The sequence below is a fragment of the Podarcis vaucheri genome, assembly GCF_965113315.1.
Source record: "Podarcis vaucheri genome assembly, chromosome: 9".
Taxonomy (NCBI): Eukaryota; Metazoa; Chordata; class Lepidosauria; order Squamata; family Lacertidae; genus Podarcis; species Podarcis vaucheri.
Window position 1 is genome coordinate 1267140 of NC_138767.1, and position 19272 is coordinate 1286411.

At 49.9% G+C, this 19272-nt stretch overlaps 1 protein-coding gene across 1 annotated transcript in view; it reads left to right on the plus strand.

Moving 5' to 3' along the window:
• Nucleotides 1–19272, plus strand: part of EXOC6B (exocyst complex component 6B) — a 223283-nt gene that overhangs the window by 94768 nt on the left and 109243 nt on the right. Inside the window, exons 7-8 of the mRNA XM_082236406.1 lie at nt 13849–14022; nt 17725–17793. Coding sequence (XP_082092532.1) covers nt 13849–14022; nt 17725–17793 — 243 coding nt within the window. The remainder of the gene's footprint in view (nt 1–13848; nt 14023–17724; nt 17794–19272) is intronic.

The window sequence follows — 19272 nt, forward strand, 5'->3', positions numbered from 1 at the left end:
GGCCAACCTCAAGGGCAGCCCCACGTAAAGTGCATTGCAGTAATCCATCTAGGAGGTTACCAGTGCATTGGCGACAGTGGTCAGGCTGTCTTGGTCCAGAAATGGCTGCAGCTGTCTTCCAAGCCAAAGCTTTTAGCTGCTGCAGTCATCTGGGCCTCTGGCAAGAGAGATGGATCCAGGAACACTCACAGGCTATGAACCTGCTCCTTTGGAAGAAAAAAGAGGTATGCAAACAACTCTTAAAAGGCCTCTACGCTATATAGGGATGTGTGGAATGGGGTCATTCCCCATTTGTGGTTTAGGGAATTAGAACCCTGAGCGTCACCTAGCCTGCTTCCAAAAAGGATGCTATTCGTTTGCAGGCCTGGGTGTCCCTTTGAAGGCAGCCACATCCTCTGTTTTCGAAGAAGGAGTGCATGTAGTGTTTGTTGCAGAGCATGGGGGGAAAGCATATTTGATTGTGGAATGTGGGGCTGATGGCCAGAGTAATGCCGGCTTACCTGGCTTTCTATGCGAAACACTGCTGTTTTCTAGTTTCCTTCAGCATTAGATGTGATTGTCTCTTGGACTCTTACTCGGTTTGCAGAAAGCCACAGAAATGGGGAGGGTGGAAATTGGCATGTTTGTTGTTTGCATGTTTTCGAGGAGGAAAGTGACTAACTTTTCAACCATCCTGGAGAGGAGCAGGGAGGGCTTTCGAAACAGCCCATACTTGATGACCACAAATGAAGTGCTGTTGCTCTTGACAAACAAGATGCCTGGCTTTGAAGGCGATGCGGAAGCCATCTGCACAAGTCCTTGACTCTACATGCAGAGGATGGGCACATGTTCGGCAGGAGTCGTGGTGCACAGCAGAAATATGTATGGGATTCTCAATATGGGGAATTAGGTAAAGGTAAAGGACCCCTGGGCGGTTAAGTCCAGTCAAAGGCGACTATGGGGTTGCGGTGCTCATCTCGCTGTCAGACCGAGGGAGCCGGCGTTTGTCCACAGACAGCTTTCCAGGTCATGTGGCCAGCAGGGCTAAATGGCTTCTGGCGCAACAGAACACACTGACGGAAACCAGAGTGTACGGAAACACCATTTACCTTCCTGCCACAGCAGTACCTATTTATTTACTTGCACTTTGTGCTTTCAAACTGCTAGGTTGGCAGGAGCTGGGACAGAGCAGTGGGAACTCACCCCGTCGCGGGGATTCGAACCGCCGACCTTCTGATCGGCAAGCCCTAGGCTCTGTGGTTTAGACCACCACGCTACCCGCATACCTTATGGGGAATTAGGGATGTGACATGAGCCAAAGATTCAAATAATCTCATGTGGTTTATCACCGGAATGAGAAAGGTAAATTAATTACATGCCATTTAGACTGGATCAGCGACTTTTTGTCAGATTCAGTCGAACAACAACAACAAAATCTTTCAGTTTGAAGGGCTCCATTCTGTGTGGAAAATGTATCTGGAGGTCTCAAACCTTGATGGGTACTGATGGGTGTTCATGTGTTTCACCTGTGGTTGACACAGGCATGGAGATTTCCCTTTCAGGGGCTCTAGGAAGGGTGAATTAAGGGCACACCTTGGCAAGGAGGAAGGCACCTGTATATTCTGGAACCATGCACTTTGCATAGAGAGCAAGAGTCACTTTGGCTGCCTGGGGATAAGATTTTCCTAGGGATCTTGTCCTGGTTCCCCTTCACTCCGGCTTTGTTCATCTTTCTATTTCCTTGGGAGTCAATGCACTGAGGCAGCCTTAAAATAGGAGCAAGGAGGAGCTCATTAGTAATATCAGGTCACAAAACAGACCTATTTAAAGCTTGATAAGGACTAAATAGGTAGCAGCAGTATTTTGCAACACTGTCTTCATAATGTTTTGGAAACATAAGCTTTCTGATTATGTCTAACCATATGTTTTATTTTCTCTTTTGTAAAAGAATTTAGAAATGGCAATAAATACCTAAAAACTTAGGAGGAAAGACTGTAAACTGCCTGGAGCCACTTTCAATAAGCGCTGTTAAGCATGCTGTACATGGAAAAGATTCTAATAATAATACTAATGAAGCTAACTTGAAACAAGATGTTCCATGTTAGCTGCTCACAGTTCAGCATAATTAACTATATAAGTTCCCTTTGTCTTTCTGTGGCACCCTATCTACTGAATGGAGAATGTGGAGTGTTTTTAATAATGCCGTCTGGTATGAGACGATCGTGTATGATAGAACTGTACACCCATTCTTGAAATAGGGGAGAGGGGTTTTTGCTTTTGTCTTTTTGCAGAACCCTAGATTTTCTCCCATGGGTTTCCCACGGCAGAGAGAAGGGGAAAGAAGCTTCCCACAGCCAGGCATAAAAATGTGCCCATGAGCACAGTGCTCTCAGCACAGTAATTCACTCAGTCACTCGGTTTAAAATTGGGAACTCCAGTGTGCAAAGAACTGATCCCCAACGTTGGCTGGCCAGCTAGTAAGAATGTAAGAAGAGCTTGCAGGATCAGGCCAGTGGCCTTTCCAGTTCAGCATCCTCTTCTCATACTGGCCAAGCAGGATTCGAGCCCTGTCCCTTCCTTTGGGCTCTGGAAACTGGTACTCAGAAGCATATCAGATGGTGAGGCAGAGCAGTAGGCATCATGGCTTGTGCTATCAATATCTTAGGAGCTATCCCTGGCTCCTGTGGGAAGGAGTTCCACAGTTTAACTTTGGAAGGCTCAGGTGGACAAGCCAAAGTTTCCAGCCAGTGCAACCATGGAATGGGGTAGAATATTTGCTGGGAAGTTTATAGCAAGATGTGGGGAAATGATATGATACACGAAGCTGGAAAAGGCAGGGAGAATTTGAAGGATGAATGGGAAGTGGTGACAGGTGGATCTGGGGGATTTTTTCTAGCATGGGATTACCAGGGTAGAACAAAGGAGGCTTTGATAGAATGGGGAGAAGGAAGAGGGGAAGGACAAGCAGCGATGGGCAGGGACACTTCCGCTGGCTGGTGTCAGGATTCCGTTCTGAAGAACGCAGAAACAAAAGGAGAGGGAGCTTGTATAGAGGAACATTGATCTTGGTGGGGTGATCTTAGCCTCAGCCTTCTGAAGAGGTGGCAGATGGGATGTCTGGAAAAGAGGAGGTTCCCCCAGCCTAGAGGACAAATGGGCAGAGCGTGGGCAAGGGGCACTTAGCGTTAAGTGCAGATGTGGTAGAAGGGCATGCGCTGTCAGTCAGAGATGGGGAACCTGTGGAGACTCTCCAGGTGTTGTTGGACTTCAGCTTCCCTCAGCCCCAGCTGGTGTGGTCAATGGTCAGGGATGATGGGAGTTGTAGCCCAGCAATTTGTGGAGGCCCCCAGAGGTTCCCTGTCCTTCTGTTGATGCATAAGCTCCCACATGCATAAGCCCCTTGGATCTTGGGTCACGGGGTAGGAAAACTCTTGGGTTCCAAATTCAGAGGACACAATATTGGACCAGATAGACATCACAGCTGCGGAGATTAAGGGTGACTTTTGCAAAAAGAAGCCGTGCTTCCTCAAGCCTTTGGAGTTCTTTGAGAGTGTCAACAGACACATGGACAGGATGATCTGGTAGCCGTTATGTACTCAGACTTCCAAATGCATTTGGACAGAGATCCTCACCAAAGGCTCCTGAGTAAACTTAGCAGTCATCATCATCCATCAACAAAATTTATTATTTATAAAAGTGCCTAATACATACTAGACACTGTGCAAAATAAAAAGCAAACCACAAGCTCCCGCCTGCTAACGCTCCGTCTAAAAACACGAGACAAGAGGAGACAGGAGGCATCGGAGGAAAAGGGGATGTCATGGGATAAGCCGTGGGCTTCTCTTCTTAGTAACTGGTTGAAACAAAGAGTAGGAGATTCTCATAATGGAGGGATGTAAGAAGATGGGAACCCCATGTTGGTGGCAAGGAAAAATCTAGGTGTACAAAAAGGAGAATTCCCGTGGGCCAAGATCCAGGTTTGGGGCATGTACTCTTTGCAACTTAAGCATGTTGGTTCTCTGGTTATCCCCAAGCATTTTCAGTGGGGCCTGTGCTTTTTAATTTGTTCCTATATGATCTGGAGTTAGGAATGAGCAGGTGACACCAAACTATGCTGGGGGGCAAGAACCAAAAGGGATTGTGAGGAGCTCTTGAAGATTTTTTGCAGACTGGTGGGTGGGCATTAAAATGGCAAATGCAGTCCAGCGTGAGGAATTGCACCGTGAAGGGGTCACCTTCCAAGGACTGCCCCTCCATCCCGTGGCATGGGTCTTCCACAAGAGTGCCCTCCTTTTTTAAAGAAGGATCACTGTGTGCTCTTCTTTCATGTGACTTAAGTAGTGCCTGTCATTTAGCAGAATGTATTCAGCCAACGAAGTAGAATTTCAAATGTTGCCAGTGGTCTGGGCATCCTGGAGACCTTATTGGACACGTGGTGGGGGAGCCCCTGAGAGGGAACGGTGTTATTTTTTATTTTTTTGCTCTGGTTCTAAATAGAACCACAGAACTGAATATGAAACTTTAACCTCTCACCCTCCTGTGAGCAGCTACATAAAAATAGCATACTATGCAGTCAGTCACAATTGCTGGCACACGTGATAATAGTGGCAAGAGTTGGGGAGAATGAATAATACTCCGACCTTGACAAAGAAGGTCCAGTTTGTTTATGCAGTTCCATCAAAGCTTGGAAATTATGCAAGGATTAACGAAGGAACACTGTCCTTTACTAGAAAAGAAAAGCACATTGAACAGAGAGGGATATTCTTTGCCTGTTTCGCTTATTATAGTCCTGAAATTAACTGCAGCTTTATCTTTAGTGCCGATGGTTTTTTCTTCTTAATACAGTGTTTAAAGAGTGTGCAGCCCCCCCCTTTCTTGGAAGGGACGCAATATCTGGCGCTGTTGTGGCCAGGTGGGGAGAGACTTCCTCAAGCCCTGCCCATGCCCTCCAGCTTGTCTTATAATGAAATGTACCGTATTTTTCTGTGTATTAGATGAGATTTTTCGACTCAGGAATTGTGTCACAAAACTCGGGTCGTCCAGTACACGGATAGTGGCATGGGGGGTGGAGAAGGAGTAGTGGCGTGCCCACCAGCCAGCTGATTGGCAGGAGCGCAACTCCCCCCAATGCCGCAGCGAGCGGGAAACGATCTCGGGAGTGTTTCCTGCCCGCAGCTGCGTGGGGGGAGAAACTCAACAACTTTGGGCCATCTCCCCTCATTTTCTTAAAATTGAGTCTGCAAAAATGGGGGGGGGGAGTCTTATACGTGGGGGCATCTTATAGACGGAAAATTTCGGTATCTCTGGATCCATTCCCCCAACAGACATGAGAGACACCCTCCGCCGCACATGAACCCCAAACAATCTAAGCCTCATCTATTCCATCAGGCCATAGCAGGGACAGGACTGCAAGACAGACACTCCGTCAGCTGAGGGGCCAGCATCTTCTGGCTCCTTCTCTCCGGGAGCACCTTCCACTCCACCTGGAGACTAGTTCTGTATCAAAGAACGAGCGGCATCCTTTTCCCTCCTCCTTTCCAAGCCCTTTTCCCTCTTGTGTCATGCCTCTTACACTCTGAGGGCAGAGACTGTCCTATTTATATTTATCAACCACTCCAGGAGCCACTTTTCGATGGAAAAACATGATTATAAAGTATTTTAAGTACAATGGGAGCATCAAGCCCCCCTTGATCACCAGATAATAGTCCCTGATAGTCCAGATGCGTGGCTGGATTTTAGTTAAAACTTGAGCCAGGAGCCATGTCAGTGTGCTGAGTTTACACCTTGCCTTCATAATACCCCTCTTATCTGATCTTGGAAGGATTTTATAACTTTCAAATGCGTTTCTGGCAGAGGCCCAACGGCACTGTCGTTTTTTATTAACTTTCTCCTCTCTCCTCTGCAGCCAGCCTGCTTTCTGTAATATTGTTTTAAGGAATATGTATTCCATTGCGAGGGATATTGTGAAACGGTATTTTAAAGTTCCGCGTCTCAGTCCATTAGAGGGCTCTATAAAACAATTGTGGCAGCGGCAGACTCTCAGGAACTAATCAAAACCACCGATGAGAGCTACGGAGAGCCTTCAGCCCTAATAAATCTTCCTCGTCCTCCAGGGCTGCCGTGCCTTATCTCTGGGCTCATCAGGAAAGGGCCAATTAGCTGCCCAGATTGAGAGTAAACTCTCTCTGTGTGTGCTGGGGGGGGGGGGGGAACGGGACTTCAGCGTGTGGAAGTGACAGGAGAGTGGAGACATTTGCTTGCACTCAGCGCTGCAATAAACCAGGAGTCCTTCCGGCGCTGCTTGTTAAGGCAGTCTCTTCTGGTGAGAGATCAGAAAAGGAGAATAACGGAAGGAGCCGGTGGCAGCTTTTGATCAGGGGGTCCAGTTGGGAGCCCAGCAGCCAAGCGTGGCCGGGAGAGTTGGTGGCGGCAGCAGCAGCAGCGCACATCGCAAGGCCCGGCGCAGCTCATGCATGGTGAAACAGGCAGTGTTAAAGCATCGTCTCTGCTGCACAATCCAGAGACAGTCATCTGAAAGCGGGTGACTTGTAGCAGAATGGTGAAGGGAGTGGAACTTTTTGTCCCCATACCCCATTCACCTCACACTTTCATGGCCTGGTTTCAGCACTGCCCAGATTCAGAGAGCTCCTGCCTGCTTCCCCCAATGGGCTCCAGATATTTGCATCCTTCTCAGCTGGTTTGGGGGGGCCATGGCAAGAGGCAGGCTGGTGGGTTTCAGCAACATACCCCCTTTTTTTATTCACCCCTAAGGTAAAGGTAAAGGGACCCCTGACCATTAGATCCAGTCGTGGCCGACTCTGGGGTTGAGGTGCTCATCGCGCTTTAATGGCAAGGGAGCCGGCGTACAGCTTCTAGGTCATGTGGCCAGCAGGACTAAGCCGCTTCTGGCGAACCAGAGCAGTGCACGGAAACACCATTTACCTTCCTGCCGGAGTGGTCCCTATTTATCTACTTGCACTTTGACGTGCTTTCGAACTGCTAGGTTGGCAGGAGCAGGGACCGAGTAATGGGAGCTCACCCCGTCGCGGGGATTCGAACCACCAACCTTCTGATCGGCAAGTCCTAGGCTCTGTGGTTTAACCCACAGCGCCACCCATGTCCCTTCACCCCTAAAACTGAGTCTAAAGCTCCTGCTTTTGCCCTCTTCTTTTGAGAGCACTGGGAGCTGCTTCTGAACGCCACGCTGCTCAAGTTAGTGCTGCCAGCCCGGAAGATGCCCTTTAGGAAGTCCGGCCAGGGAGTGCTTTGGGCTGTTGGAGGATCGCTTTAGCTCACCATGTTGGGGGCTCAACCCTGGGGCCTGATGCCTGCAAGCCATGTGAATGGCATCCCCCCACCCAGTGCTGTGTCTTATACTCCCAGACTAGGACTGACCCTCGGCTGGCCTTGCGAGGGAATGAAAAGAGCCGTAAACGGAGGGGATGGGAGGTACGTGGCCCAGGCACCTTTTGGCGTTATTGCTCAAGGTGCTGGAACCAGACAGGGCTCTCTCGACACCCTCCGCTTGCAGAGGACAATAAAAGGGGTGGGGTGGGGGGTTTGCTTCAGATTGATTGCCCCTCTGTGAGATGGCTGCTTTTACCCAATAGTTGAAAAGGAAAAGGGCTGCCTTTCATGTAAACCACACCAAAAGGTAAAGGTTTTCTGGTCCTCCTCCCTCCCGAGGTTCCTCTGATTTCGGGGGGGGGGGGAGTGGAGCATCGCCGGGCTTTGATGTGGCTTCCAAGTGCGCCTCTCCATTGGGCGCCTGGCAGATGCCTTTATGCGAAACAGAACGCGGAGAATCGAAATGTGCCGGCCGGGCAGGTCATTTTTCTTTCTTTATGTGCAGTGTCAATTACAGTGCAGAGAGCTTCCTTCCCAAATCCATAACGGTAAAGGGCTTGGGGGTGCGGTGGGGGGGGGTGCGCGGGTCCTTCGTGGCTGAGCGGCACACCTCCGCTAGCCTTTTCCTTCTGGGCTGAGATCTTGCAGGAGGGGAAACTGAACCCCTGGTAATTCCATCCAAATTGGAGGAGCTAACAGCGCCTGCCTCCCTGCCTGCCCGCCTTTGCTTAGAGACTGGGTTGTTCTGTGCAGTTCCATCTACTTACCTGGGGCTCTGGAATCTCCTCCAATGGAGCTTTTCCAGAAATGGCTGCAGGGGAATCTGTCGCCTGGTCTCAGTTAGGAGGGCACAAACCACAAGTTGTGCAGGGAAGTCTTCTCTTGGAGGGAGACGAGATGGCGGGCTGCTTGGCGCCTGGGGCTTGGTCATGAGGAGGTGGAGAGGTTAATCATGGGGCACTCACATTCTATGGGACTTAGTCACTTGGGTTCCAGGATGGCAGAAAGGCAGGGTGCAAGTGGAAGAAAATAACCCTCTGACTGTCAGATTGAGGGAACACATGGAGAAAGGCTGGTTAGTGATTGACATCCTGGTCCCTCTAGGTCAGGCATGAGCAAACGTGGCCCTCCAGATGTTTTGGGACTACAACTCCCATCATCCCTAGCTAACAGGACCAGTAGTCAGGGATGCTGGGAATTGTAGTCCCAAAACACCTAGAGGACCAAGTTTGGCCATGCCAGCTCTAGGTAGTAAAACTTATCCTGGTTCTTCCCCCTTCTCTTCTACAATCCACAATTAAGTCCTGTTGAGATTTAGGCTTTCAGCACCTTTCTCCCTCTGCAGAGGCAGGGGACCTATTAGGATGGTGTGTCCCTCGAGCCTGATGGATCCAATGGGTTTCCAGACAGCTCTGGGGGTTTTCAGGCTGATACGACTGGTGCTCCTGTCTAAGCCCTGGTCGACCTTTGGAGCATCCATATGGCTTGGGCTGTTAACCCAATCGCCCCGAGTGCCCTCTCCTGCCTCATGGAGCCCGTTTGGCCTCCTCCATGAGAAGTCCAAAGGGTGGCAACAGGAGAACAGGCCTTTCCTGTGGTAGCCCCCCTGTTTGTGGTACCTTTGTTGCATATCTTTAAATACCACACAAGCTTTTCCTCTTCTCCCATGCCTTTGGCTAAAAAGCAATCTATGACCTTTTAAACTGTGTGTGACGGGGTTATTGCTTGTTCTTATGCTGCATATCATTGTGTTTTTCTCTTTTTTTCTCTGTGGTCTTAGGCTGAAGGAAGGTATGGAAACTAACTAATAAGTTTAGACCTGGGCTTTCCAATGTCTGAATGAGGGGAAATAATGTAGAAGACAGAACTTGGTGAAAAACGATTCCTAGGGCACAGGGATGCTCAAGGGTTCTTAGGTCTGCATTTTTAACTGAACCAACGATTTGTCTTTTCTGGACTGGCCTGGGGATCTGAACAAAGTTCTCTGAATTTTGCAAAAACAGTTCTTGGCTCTGAAAAAGGTAGCAAAATGCATATGAAATGCATATTTTGCAGCATTATAGTTTTATTGTGGTATAAAAATCTTGCTAAATAAAATAACAGCAATAAGTACACAATAAAAAACTCTAAGCAGTTTACATAAAATAGTATAAAATATTCATTAAAATAGCAATAAAAACAGACCTTAAAAACAGACATAATAAAATTATCAAAATATTGATAAACTCACGGGTTTTAAAAAATAAACTTACATAATAAAATTACATGCTTATGTAGGCTGCCCTGAACAAAAAACTTTTAAGCAGGCATCAAACATTTCATTGTGCATTTTATGTCTGAGTTTCATGTAACCTTGTATTGCTTTGGCAACAAAGAACAATAAGAAATATGTTTGTTTTTTTTTAAAAAAACCCTGAATTTAAAATATCTTTAAAGATAATTTGAATTATCCTGGATTTTTTTTTTTAAATGCAGTTTTGAAATCTCTTAATAGCAATAAAGTTACAGTTGCCCATCTATATAGTCTAACACTTTAACTCCAAAGCATTTGGTCTGCAATGTGTACTTAAGCAGGAAAAATAATTGCAGAACGACACGGAAACATAATGGAAAAGAGATGCGTATGCAGAACTGACCTGTCCAACTCTCAAGGAGGATAGTGAGCAACTCGCTTTGGGTGCTCTGACCAGCTGTGCACTGGCAGCAAACTTTCCCCAAGTGCTTCTGACTTTCGGAAAACTGAAATATCATTGGGGCTGATGAAGCTGTGAGCTGAGGTGCAAGTTGTGAATGCTGCGCTTAGAAGTTTGCCCGAGTCGCTTGAGTCTCAGAAGAAGGAACTGGTTCCCTTCTCCCCTGGAGGGGTGTAATCAGAGGGCTTCACAAGGGGCTCCTATTAGGATTCTTCAAGAGGAATCTGCAGATACCAAGGACAAGGGGTCAGCAAACTTTTTCAGCAGGGGGCCAGTCCACTGTCCCTCAGACCTTGTGGGGGGCTGGACTATATTTTGGAAAAAAAAGAACGAATTCCTAACCCAGAGATGCATCTTAAATAAAAGCACACATTCTACTCATGTAAAAACACACTGACTCCCGGACTGTCCACAGGCTGGATTGAGAAGGCGATTGGGCCAGATCCGGCCCTCGGGCCTTAATTTGCCTACCCATGCCAAAGACCCTTCTGGTTCGCCCCTAATTGAGAGCACTTCAATTTTAGGATGTTTCTGAAAACATCCTAAAATTATGTGCGTGTGACTGTGGTGGTGCTGGTGGAGGTTGGGCCATCCCTAAATACTGGAGGCTGAGGAACCCTGACCTGAGCAGGCTTAAGGTGAGGTGCACTGATTTCCTTCAAAACGTTTGGAAGAGTGCAGCGTATAGGATGCCCTTTGCACATTGCTATTGTTGTTGTCATCCATTGATTGCATCTGGGCTGCTGCGGAGGAGCTCAAGCAATGAGGACAGACTCTGCCCCAAGGAGGTTACACAGTCTGAATATTGGCAACAATGCTGGGAATGGCAATAGGAGGGCAGGAAGAGGCAAGAGTCGTGAGCAGGGGGTGGGATGTCCTTGGGAGTTTCATTTTAGGTTGTGGATGAGAGCAGAAGGGAGATGGCTGAGGTTCATTGAATCATAGAATTGTAGAGTTGAAAGAGGCCCTAAGAGTCACCCAGTCCAACCCTTTATTTATTCATTGAATACAGTCAAAGCTCAGTTGTCAAATGTAATCCATTCCGGAAGACCGTTCGGCTTCCAAAACGTTTGACAACCGAGGCACAGCTTCCGATTGGTTGCAAGATCTTCTTGCACTCAAGTGGAAGCTGCGTCGGACGTTTGGGTTCTGAAAAGCATTCGAAAACCAGGGTATTTGCTTCCGAGTTTTTGGCATTCATGAGCCGAAATGTACGATAACGGAGGCTTTCGGAAACCAAGGTTTGACTGTAGCTATTTAGCTGCATTTCTAGCCCTCCATTCATCAGAATATGAACACAAGGTGGGCTGCAATTAAAAAAAAACCCCTTGATACAATAAAAACCATCAAAACCAGTATCACAGTGTGTAAAACCAGACATTGCTCCATAAATGTTCTCTTCAGCATGGACAAAGGCCTGGGTGAACAGGGGACTCTTCGGCAACCCCAGTGCTTGCCATATATTGGGAGAGGGAGAGGAAGGACGTCTGCAGCTGGAGTGCCACCACATCAAAGACCCCGTCCCTGCCCACAGCACAGTGCGCCTGCCCCTTTGGCGGGGCCTGAAGAAGGGCCTCCCCTGCAGATGTGAGCCCAGGGTCAGGCGGGTGTCGGGAGAGTTGCTCCTCCGGGTACCTGGGTCCCAAGTTGCTCAGAGCTCTGAGCAGCCACGTCCTCTCCCTGAAGTGGACCTGGGGATGTGCAGCCAGCCAGGGCAGAGCCTTGTGGCACTGCTGGGAGAGAGGGCAACATGGAGGGGTAGTGAAGGAGAACTGAGAGATGCTCTGGAGAGCAGGAGGGGCTTGGGTGGTGACAGAATCAAAGGATGCAGGAGGCAGTGGGGACAGGGAGGTAAGATGGAGAGAGGCTGCTCAGAGCTCCAGGGGCAAGGGCAGAAGGACCCCTGTCTGTGTGGACCTGAGTGTGTGTGTTGCGTAAAGGGGGAACTGGTTGCAGGAGTGCCTGCTGCATTTTGCCACTAGAGGTCAGCGCTGTGCCGTGGCACAAGGGACTTGGCTGCCCAGGGTCCCGCATGGTCTCTCCATCTGGACTGGACGTGTTTTCGCACTGACTTTGACCTCTGAGAATGCCGTTAGATTTCGGGCAGACTTCCAGGCGGAGTTTGGGAACGCTTAAGTCCTCTTTGACTTCAGTGCGACTCCAGTGTGTGGAACAGCTAAAGATTTGTCTTCATTAGTACCTTGCAGTGAAAGCTCTCATGCCCCCCTCCCTTTGCACCCTGGGTGATTTCGCCCTGATCTTGTGGCTGTTGGTTATTTCTGTGGGTTTGCAGGAACCCGCTTGCACCCACCCACATACTATCAAAAGCTGCTTCATTCTCCTCATATGAGAACATTTTACTGTGACGATCCTGGTGCGATGAAGGCGTCAGTGGGGTTCCAAGTCCTGCAAAACCTCTAGACTGTTCAAAGATGCTCATTTTGCCTTTGTAGTCCTCACACTTTACTCCGCCTGCCCTGTTCCAGGGGCAGCACTTTGATCAACAGGAGGAGAGATTTGCTCCTGCCTCTGACCCCTTGAGGGTTTTATGCTGTGGGGTTGCAAGGGACTGCTTGGTCTTCTTGCCTCCAAGCTGTGCCATCTCCTCTGGCTGTGGCTGAATGACACCTGCTCCCTTTGCATGGGGAATCCTTTGCTCCCTTGTCCTGGGAGGGCTGCTGGGATTGCAGCCGGCCCTCCTTGCTTCTGGTCATGCCCACTCTGTTCCCATTTTGGAGAGCAGGGCATCAGGGAGAGAGGGAGGGAGGGCCCTGGGTGGGATGGGGTGGTCAGCAGCGGAGTCCTGGACCCTCAAGGCCCCTTGCAACCATGGGATTCCTGCGGGCACAGCTTTAAGTCTCTCCCTCCCACCGCCCTCTCCCTGTACAGCATCCTAAAGTGCAGCGCTGCAGCCAGCTGTTTCAGAGGTGAGTGAAGTGTGGGGCTTGCCCCCTTCGGCTCCCTCCAAGCTGGGCTTTTGAAGACTGTCTCTGTATCCTAATCCCCTTTCCAGTCACATCTATATAGACTCTGTCAGTGCACACATGCACGTTTGAGGCTGGTGGATTTTCCTTTCTGTCATGGATACGGTGTTATCTAACAAGAAAATCCCTGCTCCCTTTCAGGCTGTCAGTTGAGCTGCACAGCTCAATGGCACGTTTCTCCTCCATTAAAAAACGAAAGAAGGAAAGTCATGAAATTTCCCACCCCCACAGCTCCTTGCAGGCTTCTCCTTCCCCAACTTGTCCTGGGCTTCCTACAGATTAAAACATTAGGATTACGAACTAATTTGGGGAAATGGGAGGAGGGGGGTGGGGGGAGGTCCTGTTCCTGCCAGGTTGCCCCCCCCCCCCGGTCAGGCTGAGCCTTTGGGGTAATCCTGATCTGAGCATCTTGGCGGAATACATTTTGCAGACGGCGTCAATCAACTGCGCGCAATTCAGATTTCCCAGGGTGCTGCGGGAAGAATGCTTCCATGGATCTCTGGGGTCCAGATGTGGGAGGCTTTTACTGACATGGGATGAAAAGGGGAACACATCCAAAAGCAAAGTAACTCTTGGTCCTTAATGCATCTGGTGACAGCTGCCACATGGCTGCCGGGCCATCCTCAAGGCAGCTGGCTGTAAACCGATCAGTCTGGCAAAGGCGCTGGGCTTAGGATGATGATTTGTGGAAGGAGGCGCCATTGATGCAACGGCACAGCCTCCCGGGCGGGTTAGAAATGGTAGGTAAATGCAGGAGTTGGTTGCGTGGCGTTTGGGGCACAAGCACCCGTTCTGAAATAAGATGGCGGCAGGACTTAATTTCCCCAAATGTTTGTGCTTTTTAGGCCCAGCAGCAAAGGAACCTGGGCAACGTTGTGTCTCAGCCCTCGAAAGCTGGTGGTCGGCGGTTCAAGAAGGATGCTTCTGCAGGATCGGAGCCAGAGGTCAAAAGCACGAGCCCAACGTCCGAGCAGGATTCTGGGATCTTGGATGTCGAAGACGAAGAGGAGGATGAGGAGGCAAGTGCCTGCCAAGCGGAGGTGGGGTTGCCACGTGGCTCGCCTGGGGAGGAGAGAAGCCATCCCCTCGGACTTGGGGTGTGGGGGCCCCCGGGGTGCACCTTGGGTGGCTGTCGGTGCCAGGCTGATAAACCGGCTCTTTGTGCCCCCTGGACATTCAAGGTTTATTGGTGAGCACTTTGGTTCCAAGAGGGAAGCAGCCCCTTCCTTCTCTCCCTGCCCCCCCATGTCAGTTGCCCCCTGCTCCTGTTGCAGCCTGACAGCTGCAATCTCTCAGACAGCCAGAAGATGGCTGGGGGGACTCCCCTTTCACGGCAAAGGAAGACCCTTCTCTTTCCAGAGTCAACCCATGGTATTTGGTATTTTTTGAAGAAAATGAATGGAAAACCAAGGGATCTATACATATGTGCTTTTCCAGAGTGTAAAACTTAAGTCTCCGTAAAGTTACCCTGCTTTTAAAAATCTGTTCTCTGTACCGAGCCTCAGTTTCCAGGTTGCTGCAGAGCTGAGGTGCCTCACCCAGAGCCCTGTACAGATAAGGATAGACCCCACGGCGGGGTGGAGAGCTAGGTCTGGCTGGTGGATCAGAGCCTTCCCTTCCCTACCCCTTGCAGGCCAACTCCGAAAAGCAGATGGGAACCCTCACAGGTCAGGCCCCTGATGTCACAGAGGCACCAGATGATTGGCACCTGCCATCGTTCAGCGGAAGTCTCACGGACAGCTGATTAGTGGTTACGGCAGCCTCCTTTGAAGATGCGCTTTCTGTAGCAGCCAGCTGATTGGTGCCTTCAAAGAGGGTTGTTGTAATTCTACAGGGAGCCTCCCCTGCCACCCACTGAAGGGTCTGCCGAGGGGAAAGTGCTGGTTTCGATTCAAAGCATTTCCTCCAGCAGGGGGAGGGAGGAGGAGGAAGAGAGGCATAGGGACGGATTGGCTGTGGTGCAGCGAATCTAGGAGGAATCAATTGCCAGGTGGAGAAAGGTCTGACTGAGACTGGACAGCAGTGGAAATGTGTGGGTGCTGTTGCATTTGAGGAAGGCAGAGCCATGCGGCCACTGGGAAGCCATTAGTCAGAAGAACCGCCACTTGACCCATTGCAGGAGGCATCTCAGGGGGTTGAACTAGATGTCCCTTTGGGCCCCTTCCAACCCTACAATTCCATGATTCTGTTTTATGACCCAAAAGAGAGACACTGTCTCGGAGTGCCACCCACGAAGGAGGTAGTTTAATGCCTGCCTGCAGCTCTCAAGCACTGGGGAGCTGCCTTGTACCAAGCTAAAGGTAAAGGTAAAGGGACCCCTGACCATTAGGTCCAGTCGTGACTGACTCTGGGGTTGCACTTTCATCTCGCTTTATTGGCCGAGGGAGCCGGCGTACAGCATTTGGCCAGCATGACTGAGCCGCTTCTGGTGAACCAGAGCAGCGCACGGAAACGCCGTTTATGTTCCCGCCAGAGAGGTACCTATTTATCTACTTGCACTTTGACATGCTTTCAAACTGCTAGGTTGGCAGGAGCAGGGACCGAGCAACGGGAGCTCACCCCGTCACGGGGATTCGAACCGCCGACCCCCTGATGGGCAAGCCAAAGAGGCTCAGTGGTTGAGACCACATTGCCACCCACGTTCCCTGTACCAAGCTAGCCTGGTGCTTTTGGCTACAACCCCCTCCAGTCGACCTCAGCTGATGTTTCAGATTTCAGGAGTTGTGTGTGGAAGGCAGCAGGTTGCAAAGGCTGGTCTAGCTCAGCTGGCATAGCGGCCTGGGGCCTTAGGCAGAGAGGAGTCCTTTTGCTGCCCCCCCCCCCCGAGATCCTGAGACTGGGCTTGGGACCTTCTGCAGGCAACCACTGAGCTGCACCCTTTACCCTCAGCCAGGGTGCCACCCTTGGAAGCACAGGAAGATGCCCGGGGTTGCCTGCTGTGACTGGCTGTGGCTTTCTGGGTCTCAGGCAGAGAAAAGCCTTTTGCATTGCCTGCTCCTTGACCCTTGTGAAACTGGAGGGGCCAGGAATATATGTGTGCAACAGGCACTCTCTCTTCTGCTGAGCCGCAACCCTTCCCCAAAGTGCTCGGCCATCGAAGGGGGTTTGCAGCATGAGTTTAGAATAATGCGAGACCATAATAGGCAAACTCCAAAGCTCTAATGGTTTCAGCAGCTCTGTCAGAGGGCAGCTACACTTCTGCCTTTCTCCAGCCACCCTTCATGAGCAGATGACCTTTGCTATTGACGTCACTGAGTTTTTAAAATTGGCATTCCACCTTTCTTCCCATCACGAATCCATAGCAGCGCCCATGTGGCTCCCAACGGGTCCTTCCCTTCAGGCGTTGACCAGACCTGGAGAGGTGGTGGCCTCATCCTGTGCCTTCGGTCAGGGCTTGGGGGGGGAGCTGGGGCAGTGGCGGAGAGGGTGCTGCTCCTGATCTCTGACCGCCCTCACTCACATGAGAGGAGGGCTCTTCATAAGGACCTGAGAAGGACTGAGCTGTGCACAAGTGAGACTCCGTTCAGGAACTGGCAGTGGGTGCTGTCCTTGGTGATGAAACTGACGTTGGAGCAGGGGGTGCCGAAAGGGTGCGTCAGCAAGGGAGGAAGTTCTTTGGGGAGCAGGAGCCTTTCTTCCTGCCTGTCAGAATTAGGTTTGGGAAGTGTTGTGCCAATGGGCAAGGGCCGGAGCCCATTGGTAGAACACATGCCCACGTTCAGTCCTTGGCACTTCCAGGTAGGTCTCTGGCGGTGGAGGCGAAGAGACAGAATCCTTCCTCATGACATCCTGGGAGCTGCTGGGCTGACCAGACTTGGCTAATAATAATAATAATAATAATAATAATAATAATAATAATAATAATAATTTATTTATACCCCACCCATCTGGCTGGGTTTCCTTAGCCACTCTGGGTGGCTCCCAACAGAATACTAATACTAATACTAATACTAATACTAATACTAATACTAATACTAATACTAATACTAATAATTTATTTATACCCCGCCCATCTGGCTGGGTTTCCTTAGCCACTCTGGGTGGCTCCCAACAGAAGAAGAAGAAGAAAAAGAAGAAGAGATAAAACATGAAACATTAAAAACTTCCCTAAAGAGGGCTGCCTTCAGATGTCTTCTAAAAGTCTGGTAGTTTTTCTCTTTGACATCTGACAAGAGGTGTTCCACAGGGCGGGCGCCACTACCGAGAAGGCCCTTTGCCTGGTTTCCTGTAATCTCACTTATCACAGGGAGGGAACCGCCAGAAGGCCCTCAGAGTTGGACCTCAGTGAACGATGGGGGTGGAGATGCTCCTTCAGGTTTGCTTTTGCCGGCATTTAATTTCCCCAAGGGTCAGTCCTTGTGGAATGACACCCCCCGAGCTTGCTTTGCCTCCTGGTTTCCCCTGCCTTGTCCTGTCCCTCTCCAAACTGGAGGTTGAGGTGAGCGGCGAGAAGTTTAATAATCCCTGACAATCCGTGGGGCTTTGGGCACACAGGTTTATTTCTGGATGGGTGGTAATGTAACCAGCCTTAAGGTGGACTTCCTATACCCCCCAGATAGAGGCATTTCTGGAGGACTTGTTTTGTGACCCCTCTGCCTCCCTCCTGACTTCCACCACAGCTTCTCACCTCCTCTTTCTCCCCACCACTCAGCCCAGTACATGGCACCAGAAACGCATCCATATTTCAGCTGACCTGTGTGCTTCTGTTCAAATCGCCTTAGGTGCCCGGTGCCCAGGATTTGGTCGACTTCTCCCCCGTCTACCGCTGTCTGCACATCTATTCAGTACTGGTAAGTGATCTGCCATCTCTCCTCCACCTGTTATAGGAAAAATGTCAAAAGGTGGTCTGGAATCTTTGAGATTACCAGCCCCCTCTCTCTTGTAGATTTTTTTGGTGCATAAAACATTACTTTTTTTCCTGACAAAGGGTGATTTGGAAGGTATTGGGGGGGGCGTTGCTGCATTTTTAGTTTTAGTTTTGGTAAAGCCAAATCACCTTTGGTTCGCTCTGTTTCTGGGATCGCATAAGAACATAAATTCTCCAGGTATTTGTGTAATCCTCTTTTAAATCCATCCAGGTTGGTGGCCATCACTGCCTCCTGTGGGAGCCAGTCCCATAGATTAACTATTATCTGTATGGGGGGGGGAGGGTCTTTTCTTTTTTGGTCTGTCCTGAATCTTCCAACGTTCAGCTTGGTTGGATGTCCATGAGCTCTACTGTTATCTCTGCCCACTCTCTCCATGGCACACATAATTTTGTACACTCTTATCATGTCTCCTCTGACGTGACTTTTTGTCATGGATATAGAATCACAGATTTAGAAGGCACCATGAGAATCATCTCTAGTCCAACGTCCTGCAATGCAGAATCTTTTCAACGAATGTGGGGTTCGAACCCACAACCTTGGGAGTCTCATCTTCTACTGGTTGAGCTATCTCTTGGGACCTTAGTTTAGAGAAAAGTCCCAAATGCTATAACCTTTCCTCATAGGGGAGGTTCTCCACCCCACTGACCATTTTGGTTCCCCTTTTCTGAACCTTTTCCAAGTCCTCGTGAAGAGATGCAGCCAGAACTATACACAGAATTCCAAATGCAGCTGCACCATAGATTTGCAGAGCAATATTATTCCTCTCCTGGGCCCCTGCACTCTCAGTGCCTAGTTCTCCAACTCCCCCATTCAAATTTTCATATTTTTTTTCAATTCTATCCCAAGCTGTCTTCTGATCCAGACCCTCCACAGCTCTTATCCCCTCCACCCCTCACAATCAAGTCGAAAAGCTGTTCTGCCACCTTTTGGATTTTAAGCGCCAACGGTCTGGTTCCGTCCTGGTTCAGGTGGAGCCCGTCCCTTATGCGCAGGCCTTGCTTGCCCCAGAAACAAATCCAGACCTGTCCCCTCCCTTCCTGACTCCATCGTCTTATCCATGCATTGAGACTCCACACCTGCCCCTGTCTGCCTGGCTCTGCACACAGACCAAGTGGCATTTCAGAGAAAGCTACCCTGGAGCACCCGGCTTTCAGGATCCTACCCGGCAACCTCAGTCTGGCTTCCAGGAACTCTAGAGTACATTTCCCCATGTCGTTGGTACCAGTGTGCAGCAGGACCACTGTCTTCTGCACAGCAGTATCTGCCAGGCTATCTAGGCAACGAGCGACACCCACAGTCTTCCTGCCAGGCAGCAAATTCACCCTGCAGCCTGTGTGCCCTTCACACACCCAACTATCTTATCCGCCTTAAAAATCACCCACTGCCGGGACCCCTCCAAGT